This window comes from Gymnogyps californianus, chromosome 6 (assembly GCF_018139145.2).
Source record: "Gymnogyps californianus isolate 813 chromosome 6, ASM1813914v2, whole genome shotgun sequence".
Taxonomy (NCBI): Eukaryota; Metazoa; Chordata; class Aves; order Accipitriformes; family Cathartidae; genus Gymnogyps; species Gymnogyps californianus.
The window spans coordinates 32,161,780-32,184,451 of NC_059476.1; the positions used below are offsets into that span (position 1 = coordinate 32,161,780).

General features: G+C 38.1%; 1 protein-coding gene across 3 annotated transcripts in view; it reads left to right on the top strand.

The window, feature by feature from the left end:
- GRID1 (glutamate ionotropic receptor delta type subunit 1) overlaps nucleotides 1-22,672 on the top strand; it is a 556,760-nt gene that overhangs the window by 303,762 nt on the left and 230,326 nt on the right. For all 3 annotated transcript variants that reach the window (XM_050898995.1, XM_050898996.1, XM_050898997.1), the window contains one exon: nucleotides 6,776-6,981. In XM_050898995.1, coding sequence (XP_050754952.1) covers nucleotides 6,776-6,981 — 206 coding nt within the window. The remainder of the gene's footprint in view (nucleotides 1-6,775; nucleotides 6,982-22,672) is intronic.

Below are 22,672 nucleotides of genomic sequence, written 5' to 3' on the forward strand. Positions count from 1 at the left end.
GTTCTTATATAAGTTGAATAATAAAAAAATCCCATTTAATTCATGGATTTGTTGTAGTAGCTATTATATGTACTTGCTATAATAACTAGTGCCTAGTTACTGACTTCCTTCATTTCTTTAAAAAAAAAAAGAAAAGAAAATGGGATATAATTGTAGAGGTGTTACTGTGAACTCTGGTGTATCTAAAAGCATGCAAGAAGGCAAAGATTTTTTTAACAAAGTTTTTGAAGTGAAACCTCATTAGGAATGAGGTGACTAAATCACAGACATTGTTTTGAAATTGTGAGTTCTAATGTTTGTAGAAAAATTATCTGGTTGATAACAATTATCTCAGCACTGATTGTGGGAATATGGCAGGCAGAGACACATGAGGAAATGTGGTAGGTGGAGAGAGATGTTACATGCTTGGAGACAGATTGTAAGAATAGAGAAAAAATTATAAAAGTAAAAAATATAACTGACTAATATCATTTCACATTTGCACTGGGATCCAATAAGCATATACATTCTAATAGTAATGTAGTCATATCTATTGTAACAGAGTTTGTTATTATACTTTCTGGTCTAATCACTCTATTTGAACGGTTAAAATCATATTGTATTTCATGTTGAAAATTTCAGTGCTTGCGCAGAGTCTAATTCTTCTAGATAATTTGGTCAAAATAATTGCCTTTTGGAAGCATAAATAGTAATCTTCACTTTATTGTTTGAAGGAAGAGAATTTTGTTATTCATCAACTTAAGAATAAGAGCTACTTCTGAAGTATGTCCACTTTCAGTTTTTTAAAATACTAGAGTATACTCAAATCCTTCAAGTAGGTTATTATCTGTAGCAAGGACCCAAAGACGGTCTTCAAAATCATTCATTCAGAAAGCTTACAATGCAACAAGAGTCTAATCATCAGGATGTGTATGTCTGTTTCTTACACCAGTCTTATCATCCCTTATTTTTTATGTAAACAATTTGCAGCTGCAAAAATGAGGGACAACAGCCATTGTAAAAGAAAATGAATGAAACCTATGAAACTGAAGTGGTTTAGGAAACTTGTTTCAGAGTGTTTATAGGTTATCTTCCAAATTAGTGAATCCTAGAATGTGTATTTTATTTGTCTTAAGAAATGAAATAATACATGGGAAGTATTCTGTCCAATTTGCAGTCAAGAGAGACAAACCTACAATAAAGCAGAGTACTTTGTATTAAAGGTAAGAAATAGTCATTTTTGTCTTCTCTTGGAGCTTAAGTATAAGGAAAAACGCCTTGATACTGTTCCTAAAATGTTGGAAAAGGTGAATATATTTTTTACAAGTGTATCAATAGTAAAATAATGAAACTATCCAAGTCTCCTTAACAGTCTTCTCACTACTTTAAATGTATCGCCAAAATAACACCCAAATAAAACCAACACTGAAAAAAAAGTGTGAAGTTCAGAGCCTACAATCAGCAAATGAGAAAACTCAAAAGCTCAGCGTTTCCTGCCTGACCTCATTGTTTTTCACACTTATTTACTTTTCCCTTTTACAAATGTACAAGTGAAAGGATTGGTGTAGGTCATTTGAAAATAGAGCTTGGTGACAATACTTCAGCCCTCCCAGAATTTACTTGGTGATGGATAAGAATGAAAGGGTGTGAAATTATTTCTTGGTGCTTCTTTAGCCTTGCCTTCAGCTCCAGCTTGGTTCTTCAATTTGCTTCCAGCTGTTTTCTACCCAAAGTAAAATGTTTCCTGCCCATGTGCTGCCTCTATTTCTGTCAAGTGGGGTTAGGAACTGGTGTTGAAAAAACAATATAATGCTCTCTACCTCCTGGAAATTCCTTTCTACAATGAGCCGTCCTTAAAAGCCAGCTGTGCCCAACCACAGAGCTGTTTCACACAAAAATAATAGCTTAAAGCTGCTTGTGTCAAGGCCAAGAATCAGATCCTGTAAATTTATGAAAGATGAACGCTATGGTAGACTCTGGAAACTTTTTTTATGTAAAGAAGATTATAGATAATACAATAAAAATTAATTACTTCGTAGATGACAGTAAGCTTTACATATAGGTAGCTAATGCCACATTTAGTACTATTGTTTTATGTTTGCGTTCCAGTCAACCAGCGCAGCGACCAGCCTAACCTCCAGCAGGAAATGATACGTTCCATTATTCCTTATAGTACAATAAAGCTCTTTATTTATGGCAAGCATTAGTTTTGTAGTCACAGTGACAGAATTCATATCTTAGCAGTGCATCAAGGCTTTCTTTCCCTCCTTGTAACTGTTATCCCTGAAATTGTCTCGTTCTTCTGTTGTCAGACCTGAACATATGGTATATCTGTCAGAGTTAGGAAGAAGGCTCTTGGCCACAGAGACTCTTTCTCCAGCCAGATGTAACAGAAGAGACACAAAGTTCATAGGAAATTTGCTTTTCTTATGAAGCTCTAGTGAGTTAGTTCCAATTCCAATCTGTTAATTTCACATGATTGTGGCTGACACTAGGGTATTGTAAACATATCCAATTATTAAGTGGTTTTACAGATCACTTTTACAAGAAATGCTCACTTGAGTGCATTTTGTATAGTGTCATTTTCCTTCTGGAGTGCAGATGTTGCATCATCTTCAAGAAACTGATGTTCTCTAAAGAGAGAATTTCAAATATTGTCTCTGAAATTCTGCATGTTGAGCATGCACAAATCAGGTGGGCAATTAGATAATTAAAACAGTACTATGTGATTTTTATGGTTGAATGTAGGCTACACCCTTGTCGTGGTTTAACCCCAGATGGCAACTAAGCACCACACAGCTCCTCGCTCACTCCCCTGCAGCAGGATGGGGGAAAGAATCGGGGGGGAAGTAAAACTCATGCGTTGAGATAAAGACAGTTTAATAGGACAGAAAAGGAAGAAAATAATAATAATGGTAATAATAATAAAAGAATTAGAATATACAAAACAAGTGATGCACAATGCAGTTTCTTCCCACTCACCGACCGATGCCCCGTTAGTTCCCAAGCAGCAGCCCCCGGCCAGCTTTCCCCCCATTTTATATACTGGGCATGATGTCATATGGTATGGAATATTCCTTTGGCCACTTTGGGTCAGCTGTCCTGGCGGTGTCCCCTCCCAGCTTCTTGTGCCCCTCCAGCCTTCTTGCTGGCTGGGCATGAGGAGCTGAAAAGTCCTTGACTTAGTATAAACCCTACATAGCAACAACTAAAACATCAGTGTGTTATCAACATTATTTTCACGCTAAATCCAAAACACAGCACTGTATCAGCTACTAGGAAGAAAATTAACTCTATGCCAGCTGAAACCAGGACAACTCTGAGCAAAACTAACTGGAAGACTGAAGGCAGAGATAGCTGTAGGTTGTGTAGTTATAGCAAATTCGTCTTTCATTTGTCAGATGTTCTAGACAGAAATGATTGAGTGTGATTGAGTTTGGACTGCTATACTTTTCCTATAAAGTATGAAATAAATGGGCACAAGGAATTATTTTATTAGTAATAGTTCAGGATAACTCTCTAATGTTAGAATCTGAACTTTTTAATAAAAAGTCACTGTTAAGACTAAAAGAGACAGAAAGCACATGTATTTTAACAGACAAAAGCATTTATAGAATCCTTTATTTTTATTAAATTCTATGTGAATTTTATAGGACTCCTTTTAGCGTTGAAGAAAATGAAGAATTAACTGTCCTAAATTATGAGAAGTGGAAAGAAATTCATAACTGTTTCTGTGACTATTTCTGCTTGAGCTGCCATGGAACAAAGCTCAATTTTTCTTTTATGTTGCATGGATTTGTGATCTGCTTAAATGGAGGGGAAAAAAAATGAGGTCATCAAACTCACTTTCTTATGTGATATGTCAGATAAAATAAAACTGAGCGTAATTCATTATGATTTATAAACAGATGCTCCTGCATATGTGCGTGTGTTTGTATATTTATGTACTGATACATTTTAAGAAATGACTGCCCTCTTGGTAATGACTGAAAATAATTATTTGTGAAAAAAGATCCCATTATGTAGGCATCTAAAATTATTAGTCACCTTTGAAAACACTGCTCTTCAGTTCCCACTTCCACCTCTGAATTCCCACCAAGCCTTCTCCTCCTCCCCAGCATCATGTAGGAACAGGCATGTCAGCGTTCAGGAAGATACAGTCCTGCAGTTCTTTCTAATTGCCAACACTGAATAAATTCACATTCGCTCATATCTGTGAAAAAACGACAGATTGTGCTTGTACATTTGAGCTTGGACAGTCTCTTCCATCTCAAATCTTGCTTTGTTCTCAAGCTGGAGAAAGTCTGAATCCTTTCCATTTTTCAAACTGGGAAATAGCCTGTTTTTCTTGGAGGAAAAATTTGTAAGGGAATACAAAATGTTCTTCCAAGTCCAAATAGCCTTACCGTGTGCATCAAGTATTTTGTGCTGGTCTACAACAATATTTCTAACCAGTAGTTCAGCAGGTCAGCTGGAAACACAAGGCAAAAAACCCTAGAGCAATATCAGCACAGTTAATCTTTTGTGAACAGCTTTCCTTTTTTCAGTGATAACTTTAGATGCTTGCACAAAAAGACAAGTCGTTACTAAACTATAAAAAAGGGAATTTTCTTACTGCTTGTCAAGTACTGCAGTAATTTTGAAGGACTAAATATCATTAAAAGAAAAATCTGTTTCATGTATCACAGATCCATAAAGTGAGCATAGGTATAGTAATGAATGCTAGTTTACTGAATTTAAATTAGCAAAATCCAAACTTAGCTTGACAACTTTAATAAAATACTTTAACCTGTAAACAATCGTTGTTTGTCACTGTCATTATTTCAGCACACCTGCAATATTTAGCAGTTATACAAGTGCTAAAGTCTTCTGGCGTTTTCCAGAAATGTTTGCATAACAATAAACCCCTTCCTTTCCTCAGTGATTTGGGATTTTAGACAGTAAGCTAGTCTAGCAGGTATTTGACAGTGTGATAAAACTGCTATAGACTTGCCTAAGTCACCAGCAAAACCCTCATTGAGTGCACCTTTCCTGATGATGGGGTTCGCTGGAGTGATGATCGTATCAACTAAACCCAGGCTAAAAAGGCAGTAGAGAGCCTGCTGCGGTTGGCACATCCCTAGCTTAATTTCTATTCCTTCCTGATGTTTCTCTGTAATTCAGCTGTGTTCTGAAACTGAATTAATCACATTAACAAGTATTCCCATGTTTGGATAGAAGTACGAAGTTACTCAAGGTAACTTTCAGTGCTTTTGTTTTCGATCTAATGTTTGCTAGTTACCTTGTTGACCCTAATATATTGCACTTGTACATGAGCTAAATTCTTTAACTGGTGTATCCTTGCAAGATGTTGCTTGTACCAGGTTTCATACAATATTTTAGGGGGAGAAAAAAGAAGTTCACATGTATATTCTATGGCTGTGCAGCACCAAGATTGGTGGTGGTCTAAGAGCCCACTCAGATGGGGCACCAAGGAATGCTACTGACTTCAGTCAGACTGGTTTTCAGTCCTCCGACTTTAGCAGTGTTTGTGGTATTGAGACTTAGAATTTCATCAGAAGATGGTTACTTTCAGGATGTAAAAAAAAAAAAAAACCACCAGCTGTTACAATCTAGTTTACAGATATAATTAGAGTTATAGTAAAGTTTTCTGAAGAGCGGGTTTTATTATGGGAACAATAAATGTACTGTAACGGCATTCGGCTTCACTCGTGAGCTGAAATTTCATGATAAAAGTGTGAGAAATGAGTGTGAGAAAAGAGGGTTAAATATTTTCTTATTCAAGACACGTTATACATGTTTCACATAAAATTAAGGGCTCCTAATGACATGGTACAGCTGTGATCAGGTCACTGTTAATTTTGAGAGCAACCTGGTTCAATATAAGCTTTGACCTTTTTCTTGCTCTAAATTTCACTATAAAAAGAAAACTCAGACATTTATATAGAAAAATGTTGAGAGTCATGAAGACAGAGTACAGTTTGAACAAGCAGATTTGAGCATGAACATAATACGAAATGTGTGTTCTTTCATGTTAATGTCCTAACAAATGTGGTTAGGAAAATATATTTTTTTGGTCAGCCTGAAGTTGAGGGACAGAGCTCAAAGGAACAGGTTTTGAAGGGGCTTGTTTGCATGATTTCCCCTACTGAAAGCCAATTTTTTTACACTGTAATATATCCTAATATTTTGAGGCTTTGTGTTCTGTTTCATAGGTTTACAGGTTAATGGTAAAGCTCTGGTTAGGTAGGTTATGTATAGGAGAGGAAGAGAAAAAAAGGGGTCAAAAGGAGGGCTGTGTATATTCTGGATATAGTAATTTTTTCTTGCAAAAAACAGGCATGATCTTATGTAAGGCAGGTTGTGCTAGAAGTAGAGAAGTTTAGTGGTGCGTGATTTATCCCTCTGCTTATTCTTCTGTTCCTGGATTTCTGTATTTGAACTGTGATATTATTGGGGTGGGACTGTATTTTTGTTTGTGCAGTGTTAAGCCCTGTGGCCTTGAGCTTCTGGGGAGGTATGCACAGCCACCCAAATACATGAACTGGCTCTTCCTAAGAGTCATTCAGAGATCTCCAGGGAACAGTAATTGATGGAGTTTCCCTGTTGGCATTGGCTATGAAAGGGAGCTCTGGAAGATGGCTGTGTGGGATGCTCTTTTTCTGACAGCACTGCAGGAAAAAACGTAAAAAAAGTCTTTTTCCACCTAAGTAGTGATGCTTGCCTAATTGGCGAAGGTTGATGCAGTGGTTTTTTTTTTCTTTTCTTTTTTTTTCCCCCCCCTCCTGTGTTACAGATATACGCGGACTGCAGGGATTTCTCGATCAGGCCTCAAGACTGGGACTTGATGTATCATTACAAAAAGTGGACAGGAACATCAGCAGAGTCTTTGCCAACCTTTTCACTACCATGAAAACAGAAGAGCTGAACCGCTATCGGGACACATTGCGAAGGGCTATCTTACTCCTAAGCCCACGGGGAGCCCAGACTTTTATTAATGAGGTTAGTGCACAGTTGTTTTTATCATCAACATTTCAGGAACAGATATGATGACTTATGTGATACCTTGCCACGTTTTCTGAAGTGGTAGATTTTGAGATTGCTGGTTGGTAAATGTCAAATAAGGTTGTCAGACTAGTGCCAGAGAGTTGAAATATCAGGTACTCCATATAATGCATACTTTGTGGTGAATGCAAATGGGACAGCATGGGCCAGATGGGCACTTTGAATTTAATATACAGCTCTATGGGGCAACTCTTTTTTTTCTGATTGTCTTCCATACCGATTCTTTTGACCTGCATTTCAACCACTGTCGACAAGTGACCAGAAAATCTACTATAGTCTATTAGAAATGAAACATAGTGTGCCTCAGAGAGTCTTCTGTACTGTAGAAATCTCCAAATTCATGTTAAAAGGGCACATTATTGATGTTTGAAAGCTGAATCACAGAATTTTTTATCAAGTATGAAGTAGGAATTATATGTTTGTGTTTTTTTCTTAAAGTTTTCTTGAAATGAATGAGGCTAATTAGGACAGGGAGGTAGCTGTTGGGCAAACTTGTAATTAATGTTGTGCTGTAGGCTAATTTTTGGCATTAATGAGTTTTATCCAGCTTTTTTAATATTAAATAATGAATTATTTTACAGTGCTTTATATGTCAGAGTTGAGAATGAGAGTTGGATCCTCAGTATAAGTTTATGTTGTATTCATGAGCTAAGAATTTGGCAAAGAAGGTAGGGGGTTTTATTCATTTTTTTAACTAACCAGGGATAAGACTGAACCAAGAAATTAAAATGTGGATGAGACCTGTTTCCAATTACCAGTTTTGCTGCTTCAAAGCCTGCTAAATTAAAAAAAAAATCAACTTAAATTAGCTTATTAAGGTTTTTTATCATGTCGACATAAGTAAGTTCTCCACATTTATGTTCATTGGTGATTTTTAAATTCATAGGGTAAATTTTATCATAAATAAATGCGGCAAATGGGTAGCTTGGGAGAGACTAAGCACAGGGACAAATTTTACTCGTGTTTGTGCATACACAGGGATTTTCAGTAGAGGAATGAGGGAGTACTTGCCCTCAAGTGTTAGTAAGCTATATACAGCTCAGTCAGTGGTTTCATTTGCTTCATAGTACGCCTCCAGCAAAAATACACATTGCTTAGTTTTCCAGTGAGTCCTAACAAAGTATCCAAACCAGGTATTAAAAAGAAATCAACACGTGTGTTTTATTCAGACCCAAGCTGAGTAGAAAGTCTGGCCCCCTTCAGTGCACAAGGCTCCAGAAATGTTCGTAAGAGTTACGTGCGTGTACTGTCAGGACCCTGCAGGTCTCTTGAGTGTAGGGGCTAATGTATTAAACTGTTTTACTACTCACTTCACCTTAAAGCAGTGTGTATTATAGGCATTAAGGCTAATGATCTTGATATATTTCCAGATCCCTGCAGGAGTTTAACTGTGGGGAGAAATGAAAAGTAATTTATTTGGCAATCTTCCTACATTGAATCTTGATTGATTCAGAAAAGCTTTATAAAAGAAAATTTAAATCTTAGAAAGGAACTCTCAAAAGGCTTGAGATGTGAGGTGCACGGTGTAGGGAAGAATCCTTTGCTAGCAGAGGCTGGGCTTACATTTCGTGGAGAGTTACGATAACTGCGATTCCTCAATATCTCAGTCAATAAGTGCAACTAATTATCTACAGCACGATTTCAGACAGTCTAGAACAACAACTTTCAGTTTAAATGAAATACGTATTCTCACATAACTTACAGAAATACAGCATTCACAACATGTAGCAGTAAGTGCCTTCAGTGGGTTTACGTATTTCCACAGTTAGTAAATATTTCATGCTATAGGTACTATATAGCTATATACAGACTAGCATTGTCACCAGTCGGCTCTGCACCTTGGAAGTTGTTTGAGGTTTTGAAACAATTTCCCTTTTCAGTTTTGGGAAAAAAATCTAGGTCTCTAAAAAAATGTAAGTAGTAATCTGAGAAGAAAATTCAAAGACTTTATTTTTAAATTTTGGGTATATTTATTTTCATCTTTTCTATTTTAGCTCAAGTTTCAAATAAGAACTTAAGAACAAAGAGAAGAAATTGGATTAAAAGCTTTATTTCCATAAATTTCTGGAAATGGAAAATTCCATGTGAAAAAGAGGTTCCTTATTAAGATTTTCAGTTTTGCTGAGTTGATATTTTGTAGCAGGGGAAAAAAGTCTGAAAAAAACTCAACTAGATCTTATTAAAGTCTATTGGCTGATAACATATCTTCATAAAAACCAGGTGTTGCACACAAACCCTACTGTGGAATGCAGAACAAAAAATAAGAGACAGTGTCTAGATTATGAACCCTGATATAAATGGTTTTAACAAATTTTTCATGACACAAGTCATAGACATCAGCCATTGGAAGCTGGTACAAGATTTGTTTTGCCTGTTTCAATACTGCAAGCGATACATTTTTCCTGCTAAAAATATGGATCCACATTTCAGCCTTGCTTATCATCTCTTCGGTGGGCTAGAGAGATCTCATCTGACTTTGGATACACTGAGTTAGGAGTGAAACTCAACTTCATCTCATACGTGAAAAACTTTCTAAATCCTAGAAGAACTCAATTTTAGGATTATTTCTTTAATTTTTATTTAGGCATCATTTTCACTTTAGTGGCTTATCATCCTCAAAGTCTGGTTGTGTCATATCAAACTTACTGCAGCAGAAATTACTGACATTTCATAAGTTTTCAAGGTTTATTATTCTGCAATAAAACTGCTTTGACTGTAAGAATAGAGAGAGGGAGAGAGGAAAAAAAATCTTTTCAATGGTATATGTATAAACATGGAATCAGCCTTTATTCAGAAAACAGAAGGTAAATGTATTTATAAAATGTTAGTTACCCTAGGTTTTGCATTAAAGGGTCACTTTGGGATTAAAGCAAACCTAATCTAAAGAAAGTATGTCCCTCCTTAATCATTTTGAGAAAAATGGTCCCTTCTCCACCTGCAAAAATCCCTGATACATTTGGCCTGGTGCCATTGTTCAGTTTGTGTGTAAAACCAGTCTCAACTGTAACAGGTATGCATGTAACAGCAAAAATGATTTTATATTTTAAAGACTGTGTAATCTCCTTGCAAGGCAATATATAGAAAGAAAAGAAGAAATACTAGTAATTCAGAAATGGGAAGGAGATTTATTACTTTCAGCTATTCTGTTAGTCTCTTTGGCCCAGACACAGGATCTGAGACTCAAAAGGCTCCCTCTTTGCCACAGCCACATTTCACTTGCCTCTTCCACTCACCAATGGATATGTTTTTCTGGTTGCAAGTAGAGGTATATTTGTATGGATTGCTTTTATCATTAAGGGCTCTACACTACATAGTTACATGAATACATGGAAAATGGTTCAAAGAGAGGTGACAAAAATCGTAAAAGGATAGGAGAGCATGACCTATGAAGACAGATCTCAGGAACGTGCTATATACAGCCTGCCTAAGGGACTATAACTGACAAATACTTGAGAAGAAACATGAGAGGAGGAGGAGGAATTATTTAAGGTGATGATGGGTGGTCTAACAGTAAGTAAAGACTGGAAGCTAAACAGGGAATGCTTTCTAACAGGGAGGTCAATTAGACCATGTGAGCGCTTGTCAAGAGAAGTCAGCGAGGCATCGTTCTTCAGGGTGTTCAAGAGTTCACTAGATAAAACCCTTTGGTAACTTAGTCTAGCAGTTTCCTTAACTAGTTTGAAGGATGTTCTAGATGACCCAGGGGTCCTTCTGAAGACATATCAGGAAATATGTGTTGTGTGAATAAATTCAGACTTTGCACATTTTGTGTACAATGTATTTGAAGAGGAGGAAGAGATCTTGTAGTTTAGTGTTTCTCAAGTTTCCTATTGCAGATGTGCAGTAACTGTTAGCTGTGGAGAGTTTGGTTTTTTCTTCTTCACAAACCACATATGGTTTGTTTGGGATATGTATTTTAATGAGATTTTTCTTTAAAACCGTAGGTGATATCAGTTGCTTTATAGACTTCAATCATCCCACTTTGCAGTATTATTACCTTTACTTTTGAAAACCAGGAAAATGGAGGCTGTAACACAGTTGCATGTAGTTATTGATTTGAAAAGAGAAGGAATCCTTGGCTTTACAAAATGTTTAACTCAGTGTTACTTGTTTTTTGGCAGCTTCACTGAAGTGCAAAATGTTTCTGTTGAGGTGCATCTTTGAAAACGATATCATAACCTGTGAGTCTATCTTGCCTGTAAGCTACTAAGCTTACTGCAATAAGGTTGCTAGTATATATGCATATCATTTCAGCATACCAGCTGAAAGCAGAACACTTTGCATGCCTAATATAATAAACAAGTTATAAAAAAAAATTAATAATAAAAGAGAGCAGATTAATTGCGTTAAAATTAATGCTAAAACCCTGTATCATTGCAGCAGGGTTATCTGAATCACTCCAATTCCAATTTGAGCTGAAGCTATAAACTTCCAGAATAATACTAGGTTTGTTAAACAGTTGTAATTTATCTCTGCCCTGTTTATGTAGTCACCTCTGTGTCCTCACTGGAAAGCAAAGACTACTCTCTATTTCTCTTTTGCCATAGTTTAAGTCAAATGTTCTGACCGGTTCTTTAAAAAAAAAAAAAAAAAAAAAAAAAAAGATAATTTGCTTTTGGTTTAGGCTTTTGGGATCATTTCACACTGATTTGTGGCCTTCCTTCATTCCTGGTCATTGAGGATGCTGAGTACCTTACTCCCAGAACACTCCCAGTTGGCACTTGTTTGTGAACAATCCTCCAGACTTCTCTTTTTCCCTTCTGTAGTTGGTGACATGCTATTACTTGACTGGAGCCGCAGGTATTATTTATGGCGTCTTGAACAGTCTGCACCCACAAGCAATTGTATGAAATGGTTTTTCACAGGAAGCAGAGACCTTTAGTTTTCAGAATTTAACAGGGAAAAAGTTTAACACTAATTTTCTGGCACTTGGCATTTCATATTGACATATATCTCTTTTTTTTATTTATGTTGCAAATGTTCAGCATATTAGTCCATATCTGTTTTATACACAGTATATAAACATCTTGAAATATCGGTGAATACTTTTGGGAAAAAATATTATGCCTCTTCTGGTTTTAGAAGGCAATTTCTTTGTTTAAAGAGGTGGTAGTGATTTGTGACTGCTGGTAACAGAACTGTAGAAATAATACATTCTTCTTTCAATAGTTCAAGTTAAATTATACCCGCCTTATTTTTTCTAAATCCTCCTCTGGTTTTCTACTTCTTCCTCCGAGCTAAAATCTTGTCTGCTATTGTTGACATTTGCAATACAGTCAGACTCTTTGTGCTTAAAGAGAATAATAATTATAATTAAAAGCCAAGCAAACCTCATTAAACTGCTAAAACCTAAGTGAAAACAAAGCCTCCCATTTTGGGATAAATTGGCTTAGAAGCAGGTTTCTTTCCATTGGGCCAAAAAACCTCCAAAACACAAACCCTCCTACATTTTTTTTTCACTATGATTAATCCAAGCTATGGGATCACAGTGAGAATATGTTTGGAACAATCATTTACATATGTTGTTATAGATTTGTAGGCATTGTGAAGAGGAAAAAAAAATAATTACAATTTGATGAATAAATGACTTTATGAATTGCTTACATAGCTTCATGTAAATGACATTCCTTTTACTACTGCAGGTATATTTAAGCGACAATAATTTTAGAAATCTTTTTTTTGACTCCACTAGTAAGGTTGCATCAGATTTTGAATCTGATGTTGAAATCATGAGAAACATGAGGCTTGCATCCAATTTTGTACATCTCTAACTGATAGCAGTTTTGTGAGGCTTTGTGGGTCAATTGAGAAAAAAATTACGGAAATTGAATACATTGGCAAGAGTTACACGAAGTCCTTATGAGCCTAGAAACTGCTTTACTAGCAGTCTTACTAAATCCCTCAGTGTCAGTAATAATATGTCTGGTCTGAAGGAACTAGATTTTTCAGCTCATATTTTGAATCTGATGACTGGGCATGTATGCAAAGGAAATAATTTATTTTAAAATGTCATTAAATCTGTATTTACAGGAACTGGGCATTCCGCTTGCTCCAAATGCTTAATCCTCAGTGTACTTTTGGGTCCTTGTTTCATTGCAGGTGTTCAGTTGCTAAAACATGACTCCATTCCTAAAAATTTTGCTGCTGTCCACAAGTAAGGATGTCAGGTCTAAAGAAAACTGTGCCAAATATCTGGCTGTGTATTGGGTTTGTGTGGCAAGGTTTTGGTAGTGGGGGGCTACAGAGGTGGCTTCTGTGAGAAGCTGCTAGAAGCTTCCCCTATGTCCGATAGAGCCAATGCCAGCCGGATCTAGGTAATGTCATAGGGTAAAACTGAGATATTACAAGGAACACAGGCCCAGCATCTGCCTTGGAGTGAGGAGGCACAATCATGTTACACGCACATATAGGAGTCATAATCAAGGGTAAGAGCAGAGAGTAAGTAAAAGGGTAAACAAACATCTCCTAGTGCTCAAAATCAGGCTTGCAGAGGAAAACACTCTCTAAAGACTAAAAAGGTAGCCTGGGAATACACACTAGAAGGTGGGTTCACCTGTAAAGTGTACACTGTATGTCTTGAACAAAAGCCTCACGTTTTGTCTGATAGGAAGGTGTATTGGGTTTGCATGGCAAGGTTTTGGTAGTGGTGGGGCTACAGGAGTGACTTCTGTGAGAAGATGCTAGAAGCTTCCCCTATGTCCGATAGAGCCAATGCCAGCCAGCTCCAAGAGGGACCTGCCGCTGGCCAAGGCCGAGCCCATCAGCGATGGTGGTAGTGCCTCTGGGATAACATATTTAAGGGAAAAAAAAACCCTGCGCAATTGCAGCCGGAGAGAGGAGCGAGAATATGTGAGAGCAACAACTCTGCAGACACCAAGGTCAGTGAAGAAGGAGGTGGAGGAGGTGCTCCAGGTGCCAGAGCAGAGATTCCCCTGCAGCCCGTGGTGAAGACCATGGTGAGGCAGGCTGTCCCCCTGCAGCCCATGGAGGTCCACGGTGGAGCAGATATCCACCTGCAGCCCCTGGAGGACTCCACGCCGGAGCAGGTGGGTGCACCCAAAGGAGGCTGTGACCCCATGGGAAGCCCGTGCTGGAGCAGGCTCCTGGCAGGACCTGTGGCCCCGTGGAGAGAGGAGCCCACGCTGGAGCAGGTTTGCTGGCAGGACTTGTGACCCCGCAGGGGACCCAGGCTGGAGCAGTCTGCTCCTGAAGGACTGCACCCCATGGAAGGGACCCATGGTGGAGCAGTTCATGAAGAACTGCAGCCTGTGGGAAGGACTCACGTTGGAGAAGTCTGTGGAGGACTGTCTCCCGTGGGAGGGACCCCACGCTGGAGCAGAGGAAGAGTGTGAGGAGTCCTCCCCCTGAGGAGGAAGGAGTGGCAGAAACAATGTGTGACGAACTGATGGAAACCCCCATTCCCCGTCCCCCTGCGCTGCTGGAGGGGGAGGAGGTAGAGAAAATCAAGAGTATAGTTAAGGCCGGGAAGAAGGGAGCGGTGGGGGGAAGGTGTTTTTAAGATTTGGTTTTATTTGTCATTATTCTACTCTGATTTGATGGGGAAAAAATTAATTTATTACCAAAGTCCAGTCTGTTTTGCCCATGATGGTAATTGCTGAGTGATGTCCCTGTCCTTATCTCGACCCATGAGCCTTTTGTTATATTTTCTCTCCCCTGTCCAGTTGAGGAGGGGAGTGATAGAGCGGCTTGGTGGGCACCTGGCATCCAGCCAGGGTCAACGCACCACAGGCTGACAAAATTGTTGAAATATTTTAAATTAACTTTTAATTGTCTTGTAAGCTTCATTAATTTTCTTTTTTTTGTTATTTTTCATTCATTAACTTTCTTTTTCATTCTCTTTGTTAATTTTCTCATCTATTATATTTTTATCTTTCCTCAATCTCACTGTTAAATATGGAAGCTGAACAGCATGGTGCAAGGTAAGCCTGTTTCACATGGGAGGGCCCTGAAAAAGCTGACATGTCTGTACAGTGGAAGGCGATGGGATGCGGAGACTGACATTCGTGTCCTGGAAGCAGGAGCTGGTGTTACTGTAGTGCCGTGTCAGGGTTTACGGGTTTCTCCTTCCAGGGTAGCCCCACGTTAACACAATCAGTTCCAGAAGTAGCTCTCTGCACAGATTTAACCTCAAGACTGAGGGATTCTAGTTGTCAGGAGGGGCTGTATTTATGGGGGGTTTTTTTGAAGGAAGGGGAGCTATTAATGACTTGGAAACACAAAGTGTTGTATTGGACCACATGCAGTTCACCTTCTTTAGTACTGTCTTTAAGAGCACCCAGGGTTGGCTTTTGCAAGAGCTGAGACAGGACAACTTTCTAGTAAGCACTAAAAAACCAAGACTACCAAAACCTACCCCCAACTCCACCTACTCCTTCATGGCTGTTTTTTCCAAATTATTTTACTTCAGATTGTTCAACTGACTCCTGGAATACTGTGCAATCTAAAGATAAAGATTATATATATATGTATATATTTTTAATGTAGTGGAAAGTTAAATACTCTGACATATCTGTGGTCATTATAATACATAAATATATGCAAAATGTTTCTCTAAAATACTGCAAATCTGCAGATGACTTTATCATTCCCAGCAAGGATAATTTTCTGCAATTTAGGTATAATTTACCAGAAAGCAGAGATTACTAATTAATTATGGATGATTAATTTTAAAATACGCTCCTGCATTTGCATTTCATCACTATCCCAGTGTTTGCCTATTGTAAGACACTAGCAGAAGCAGTACAGGTACATGAGAAAATGTGTTTGCCTTATGAAAATCAGAAAAAAGTAACGGCCATACAAAAGCTATTTTCCGTCTTCCAGTTTTACTTTTTCGTATAAATTCAGTGAATTGTTCAGCTTACTGTGCTAGGGCAGCTTGACTTGAAGATTACAAAATACATACTGCAATTATTGTATATTTAATTTTTGAACCTTGAACACCAGTGTGTACACACCATAGCTACACGTTGACTTTTTCCATGGACGCATCTGCAAGTGTCTCTAAGCACAAAGACTGACTTGGAGTACAGGGCTCTGCACAGTCAGTCAATGATCTCTCCCCTAAAATGCACTTCTAGACCTGGTGTTCTGGATTAAGGAAGTCACTGACTCATTTCATTAGTTGTTTCAGAGATTATAGAAGGTGGCAATTTATCCTTAGAAAGGATGCGTAATAATTGCTAATAATAATTTGCACCTGCTTTGCATCTTTTCACAGAAGGTTTTTAATCACTTTTAGGAGGCGAAAAAAAATGATATTTACCCAAGACTTATTTTTGGTTTCATATTAATTTGCAAAATGATTTAAGCCTTCACTAATTGCTTGCAGCATACCGCGTAGTACTGTCTGTGTGTGAGATAAAAGCTTGGGCAAGATTTACCTTGGTTTGAGAAGATTAATCCCAAGCAAGGTGTCCTAGGACTGATGCTCTGTTTCTCTTAAAGTTATTTCTATGTTGGGCAGGCAGTTCACAGTGTAGCTGCAAGGGTTAGCATTGTTGATGCAGTACTGCCCAGTGTGTAAGTGTCGTGGTTTAACCCCAGCTGACAACTAAGCACCACGTAGCTGCTCGCTCACTCCTCCCCCCACCCTGCCCCTGGTGGGATGGGGAGGAGAATCAGGAAAAAAGTAAAACTCGTGGGTTGAGATAAGAACAGCTTAATAACTGAAATAAAATAAAATATTATAATAATAATAATTGTAATGAAAAGGGAGATAACAAAAAGAGAGAGAAATAAAAGCCAAGAGGAACAAGTAATGCACAATGCAATTGCTCACCACCCACTGACTGATGCCCAGCCAGCCCCCAAGCAGTGATCCACCCTTCCTGGTCGACTCCCCCCAGTTTATATACTGGGCATGACATTCTATGGTATGGAATATCCCTTTGGCTAGTTGGGGTCAGCTGTCCTGGCCATGCTCCCTCCCAGCTTCTTGCGCACCTGCTTGCTGGCCAAGCATGGGAAACTGAAAAGTCCTTGGCTTAGGATAAGCGCTACTTAACACACTGATGTTTTAGTTGTTGCTATCAGCATTATTCTCACACTAAATCCAGAACACAGCACTGTACCAGCTACTAAGAAGAAAATTAACTCTATCGCAGCTGAAACCAGGACAGTAGGAGACAACACTGAATGTTATGCCCATTTCATCACAGTTCACAGTGTAGAGCTCCTAAAAAAATCCAAAATAGACGCTCATGGGAGCTCTCTGGAAATATAAGGGAAGAAATATTTGGGAACCTTGTTCATCAAGGACAAGCAGTTAGATCTGATTAAATTAAGCTTATAACTTGAGACAGTGTGGTAACTGTGCAATAAGATTGTCTTTTCCTCAGGCAAAGAGTGTTCTGTGTCAAACAAATAGAGCAGTATATCATCAGCATAAAGCATGATGTGTCAGTTCCTTCATTTACCTTTGTACCTTGGAGGGTGGCAAATACCTTAAAAACTAGCAAGGGTTTAAGAGTAGTTTTGAAAAGAGAGCCTAGTTCTATGCTAATAATTATTTTATCTACTGTTAGTACTGCTGGTGATATTATAACTAATATGCTTGTTATATTTGAGTGTTGTCATATGAATTGGGATGTTGTTTTACTAGGTGCTGTATGAATATGTGTCCCCCAAGAATTTACAGTGTGCAAGAGGTGACAGATATAAATATCTGGGGAGTAAAAGGGATTGATGATGAATATTGTTCAATGACAGAAATAGCGTCTTCATACCAGGATCTTAGAAATTAGCATTTTGAAAAAAAAGATATAAGGGATTTTAAGATATTTGTGGGAATTTTTTATAAATAGGAGTAGGTGAAGAAGGTTGACACCAAGGCCAAAATCTTGATGATGAATTAGAGGTAACCTGGAAGATTGGAATAAAAAGTACATGGTGTTGGAAATGAAGATAGTTAGCATATCTTTGATGTGACAGATAACAAGGGAGCTATAGAAGCAATGTGAAAAGATGGGTGAAATGATCAAAGCAAGGGATTAGAGATCCTCTTTGTAGCAGAAGTTTCAGCGAAATATGAGAGGAGCTTTCAATTCTTAAGGTCAGAAAGATGAACTTTGTAGTAATCAATATGTAATGTCATCAGAGCTGGGAAAAGACTTTTAGCATTACAGATGGGTAAAAAGAACTGTTTATTAGAAAGGTTATGTTTAACGAATCTGCGAGATTTTGGGCTTATCCCGGAGGAGAGGCTTCGAAAGAAGTAAGAGTCAAAGATGACACTTGGATTGTAGTCCAAATTGGCAGGTCTGATGTTCTGGCTGTCCATTTTGACTGAGAGAAAGGATTTCCTTTCCCTGAAGGGAGAGGGTTGAGAAATCTCATTATCCACATGAAGCTTATGAGGGTATCCAGAAAGCAGGCTAACAATTTAGACTGAACAGAATATGAAAAATGTGTCACAGAGAAGTAGATCAAGACTCATCAGCATGTGAATAGCAGTGGATTTTTCACTGGTTTGCTCACTGGATGAAGTTAGTGTAAAGAGAGGAGATTACAGAGTGAATGGGTGTGGGACCCTCCTCGGGAACTTGAAGAATATCGCAGAAAGTATCCCCTGGAGAGGCTGTGCTGAAGGAGTGGTATAGGAGGAAACCCAGGAGAGAAGTGTTGGGAAGAGGAGGTTTAGCAAGAAGAAATGTGATCAGCTGTATTAAAAACATCTGGCAAGTCAAAGAGAAGACAGTAACAATTTTAGAGTTTGGCTAAGAAAAGTGAATGTTAGTAGGAACAGTTTCAGTTAAGTGCAGAAGGTAGAAACCAGAATGAAGAGAACTTAGACGGAGACCAGAAAAGAAGGTTCAAGGCAGTGCATGTGAACCACGTGTTGAGGGGTGTGCAGGTGAAGGGGGAGGGAGAATGGGGTGATAGGTATAGAGCCATGAAGGGTGTGAGAAAGGAGGGGTCTAAAATACTTCCTGGCCTCAGGGAAAAGAAACGGGGTAAGAAGAAACTACTTTAAAGGTATATAGGGAGATCTTCTAACTCTTACAATGGCAGCTGTGTGGAAGACGTCGTCAAAGGTACCAGGGACTGGAAGGCATTGCACATATGGAGTGAAGAGACAGGCTGGTGGCAGTGGCAGCACTTTGTTGTGGGCTGGGGCTCTACATCATCTTTTCGAATGGGCAGTGTGTGCTCTCCAGAGCAACAAATTAGGAGTTGGCCCTGTTTGTCTTTGCAGTTCTTATCAGATATGCAGTTTGCTTGGTGTGCTATCCTCCAGCCTTTGGAAAGCGGTATATATCAGTAAGCAGTAGAGATTTTACTCCCTGTTTTTGTTGTTGTTTGTTTGTTTGTTTGTTTGTTTGTTTTAAAGAAACAAACAACAATGTGCAGAATGACTTCATATTAGTGTTATTGAGAAAGGAGACAGTTTCCCAGGTTTTTGGATCATTTCCTTTGCAGTGTGAGTGCTAAGGGAATAAAAGCAGCTCTGACAGCATCCTTTGTGGGGCAGGACATAAACTCTGTGTCGTAAGGAAAATTTCTGATAGTTTTAGTTTTCAGAAATGTATTTTTACTGGAAAAGTCTTCATGCTGAAATTTTCATAGAAGGAAATATAATCAGGCTTCTGTACGTGGTTTTGCCATTGTTTTTGTTCACTGCTTGTTCTGGGTTTTGTTAAGATACATTTTCATAACTTTTTTTCAAGGATGATTTTTCAAGGTTGATCTCTCTCTGTTGAGCCAGGTATCTAGTGATTATCCCTACAGTACATAAAAAGTGGAGGTAAAGGACTATTAGTCCCCTTTTTTCCAGCTGGGTCATAGGGGTACAGAAAAAGTAGGCAATTTACTGAGTTCACCTGAAATGGGGACTGAACTTTTAAATGTCAAACCAAGAACTTGCCCAAAAGGTCATCCTTTCATTTGATACTGCCAGGTATGTCTTTGCCACTATTGACCCCTAGTTGTTTCATTTGACAGAACTGATAGTCCTTTTGCTCCAGTGATCCTTTTGTCAGACATGCAGCTTTTAACCCATACACGCTGTGTCAAATATTAAAACTCTCTTCAAATAGTGCATGTTGGCTTTAGTTTCAGATAAATAATGCAGCTTGCACATACAGTCCTACAGAGCATTTAAAGAGCTGCTCAGGTAACTTTAAAAATCTGTATTTTATTTATTGAATTGAGCCCTTTCATTGTAATGGAGTTATAGTTTGCTATAGACCATGACTGTGAATGAGATCAATTTGTTTGGCATTGACCCATCCATTCAACTTGAAGCAATCAGATTTAAAAGCTTTGCACTTTATTAATGTGTGTGCAAATAGCAATTGGATTCCAAGGACACTCTTTAGGAAAGCACCTTGAGTGATTGGACTTGATCTATAATTCATATTTTGCTTCCAACTTTCCAAAGGAAAAAACTTGTTAAAATTATTTTCAGATAATATTGAAAAGGGAAAAAACCCAAGCCTTGAAGTATGACAATGACTTTGTGTGTTTAATGAAAGTATATTGACTTGAAAATATTACAAGTTCCCCAACAAGTTTTCCCATAGAATTATTAAAGAGTATAGAGAATATTTTGAGATGTACATCAGCATGTTAAAAAAAGAAAAACTACAAAACAAACCAAAAAACCCCACCCCAAAACATAACACCACAGTGTTCATTTTCTAAACAGTACTATCATTCAAGAAATTTTAAAAATCAATTTCATTTCTCAATGCATCTTGATTTAAAGTCAGAACAATCTAGCAAATACAGTACTTCAGCCTGGATACAGTTATGAATACTTAATAAAAGTATGCAGTTCAAGTCAGACTCATCCCTGATAGCTTGCACAACCAAGAGGCACCCTAACACTGGAAATGCCACCATGTAAATAAGATGGTTACATCATCCAGGCCAAACAAGCGGTGGAAGTGTCCCATTTGGAAAATGTGTGGCATGCAGGAATGCTAAAAAAAAAAAAATATCGAAGAGACAAAATTGTGATAAAGAGAGGACCTTAGGGTCTTGGTGTCAAGCCCTCTTTAATCTTTGGGAATGTAAGGCTGGGATTCTCACTGCCTACTTCCTTCATTGAGAGCCGAAAGTGTGAAACATTGATGCAAACCACACAAGTGAGCTCCAGGTAGTTGTCATGCGTGTAGGATCCTGTGCGGCAGGGCACCTCCTCTGTCAGCAGCTGAAACATCCTTTATCTTCCTTTGGGAAGAATTTAATGTAATGTATTAATCGGTATAGAATAGAGCTTTGCTTTTTTTTTTTTTTTTTTTTTTTAAATTTCTGTAAAGAACTTAATAAAATAGTTTGCATAGGATTCTTCAGAAAGGTTCACACAGCCCAAACTGCTGGAGAACCAAGTGAATCTCAGGTTCCTGGTTTGGATACTCATAACTTCAGTTTATATTTACATCTTCAACTTTTTCTCTCTTTCTCACTATGTTTGAATATGTTTTATACTTTTTAAAATGTATGTCTGGATTTCAATAGGGATACTATTTTCTGTGGTTAGGGATTACAAGCTTTTTTAAAAGAAATGTCTGTCCAAAGATCTAATTTTTACCCAAGTAGTTTTTATTATAGATATCTACATAAAAATAATTAATAGTTAATTACTTCATAAAGCTAACTAATAGCAATTATATTTAATGCCAAACATGTTTGAGTAAAATATGTATGCTTATTTAATATACATAATATATAAAAATATGTAGGTATTGTATGTATTATATATACACACACACAACTTGCATATTATGCCATACTCAGGTCAGTCACTTAAGGAGGAGTTTGCATGTGCGGAAATATGAAAGAACAGAGAGTAAATGTTTGTGTTCTGTGCGGCTGGAAAAGGAAAATAAAGATACTGGAGCAGAAATGAACCAAAGAGTGCAAGTTCCTCAGAGTTGTTCTGTTCCAGCTCATTGAGAACATTCACATTTCTGATGTGCTCAACTGATATTTGCAAATAGTGTCAACATCTTTCAGCGTAAACTAGGTGGAGAATTGTATCTTTAAAAGCCTGTTGGAATTGGTTATTATTTCATGCAGGGGACTTGCAATGCTGACCAAATGGAACAGAAACAGTGTAGAAAACCTGCCTCACTCAGGCTCATTGGCACTGAATTTTCTGTGAACGGTGAAGACACAGAGAGTAAAATGAAAAAAGGTCAAAGCCTGGATACGAGAGTGAGCAGGGAAAAGCCGCCCCAGTGCTGGCATCCTCGCAAAGCACAGAGGCCTCTTGGGGAATGTGAGGAGTGCTTCAGTGTGAGTGATAGTCAGCCAGGCGTTGGTCCCAAAACACTCCATAGTTTAATGGTAACTTGTGTAGAAGCTGTTATTTGTGATTTCTAAATGGAATTTGTGGAATGTTGCAATCCCAGTTGAAAAGGAAAACAAACCTGAATGAAATGGCTGAGCGGAAGTGTCAAAGCATCAACAAATTTGTGAATAACCTGAGGCTGAAGAGTCTGTTTTGCCATTTCGAGGCTCCTCCTCCTGGTGTCTGCAGAAGAAAGGCCCAGTTGGCTACATGTATTTAGTGGTTAATAAGAATGTGAAAGGGAGTCACAAGCTCTATAGTCTTTTAAGTAGAAAAGCTATGAGCCTGTTTATATCAGCCTGGCTATAC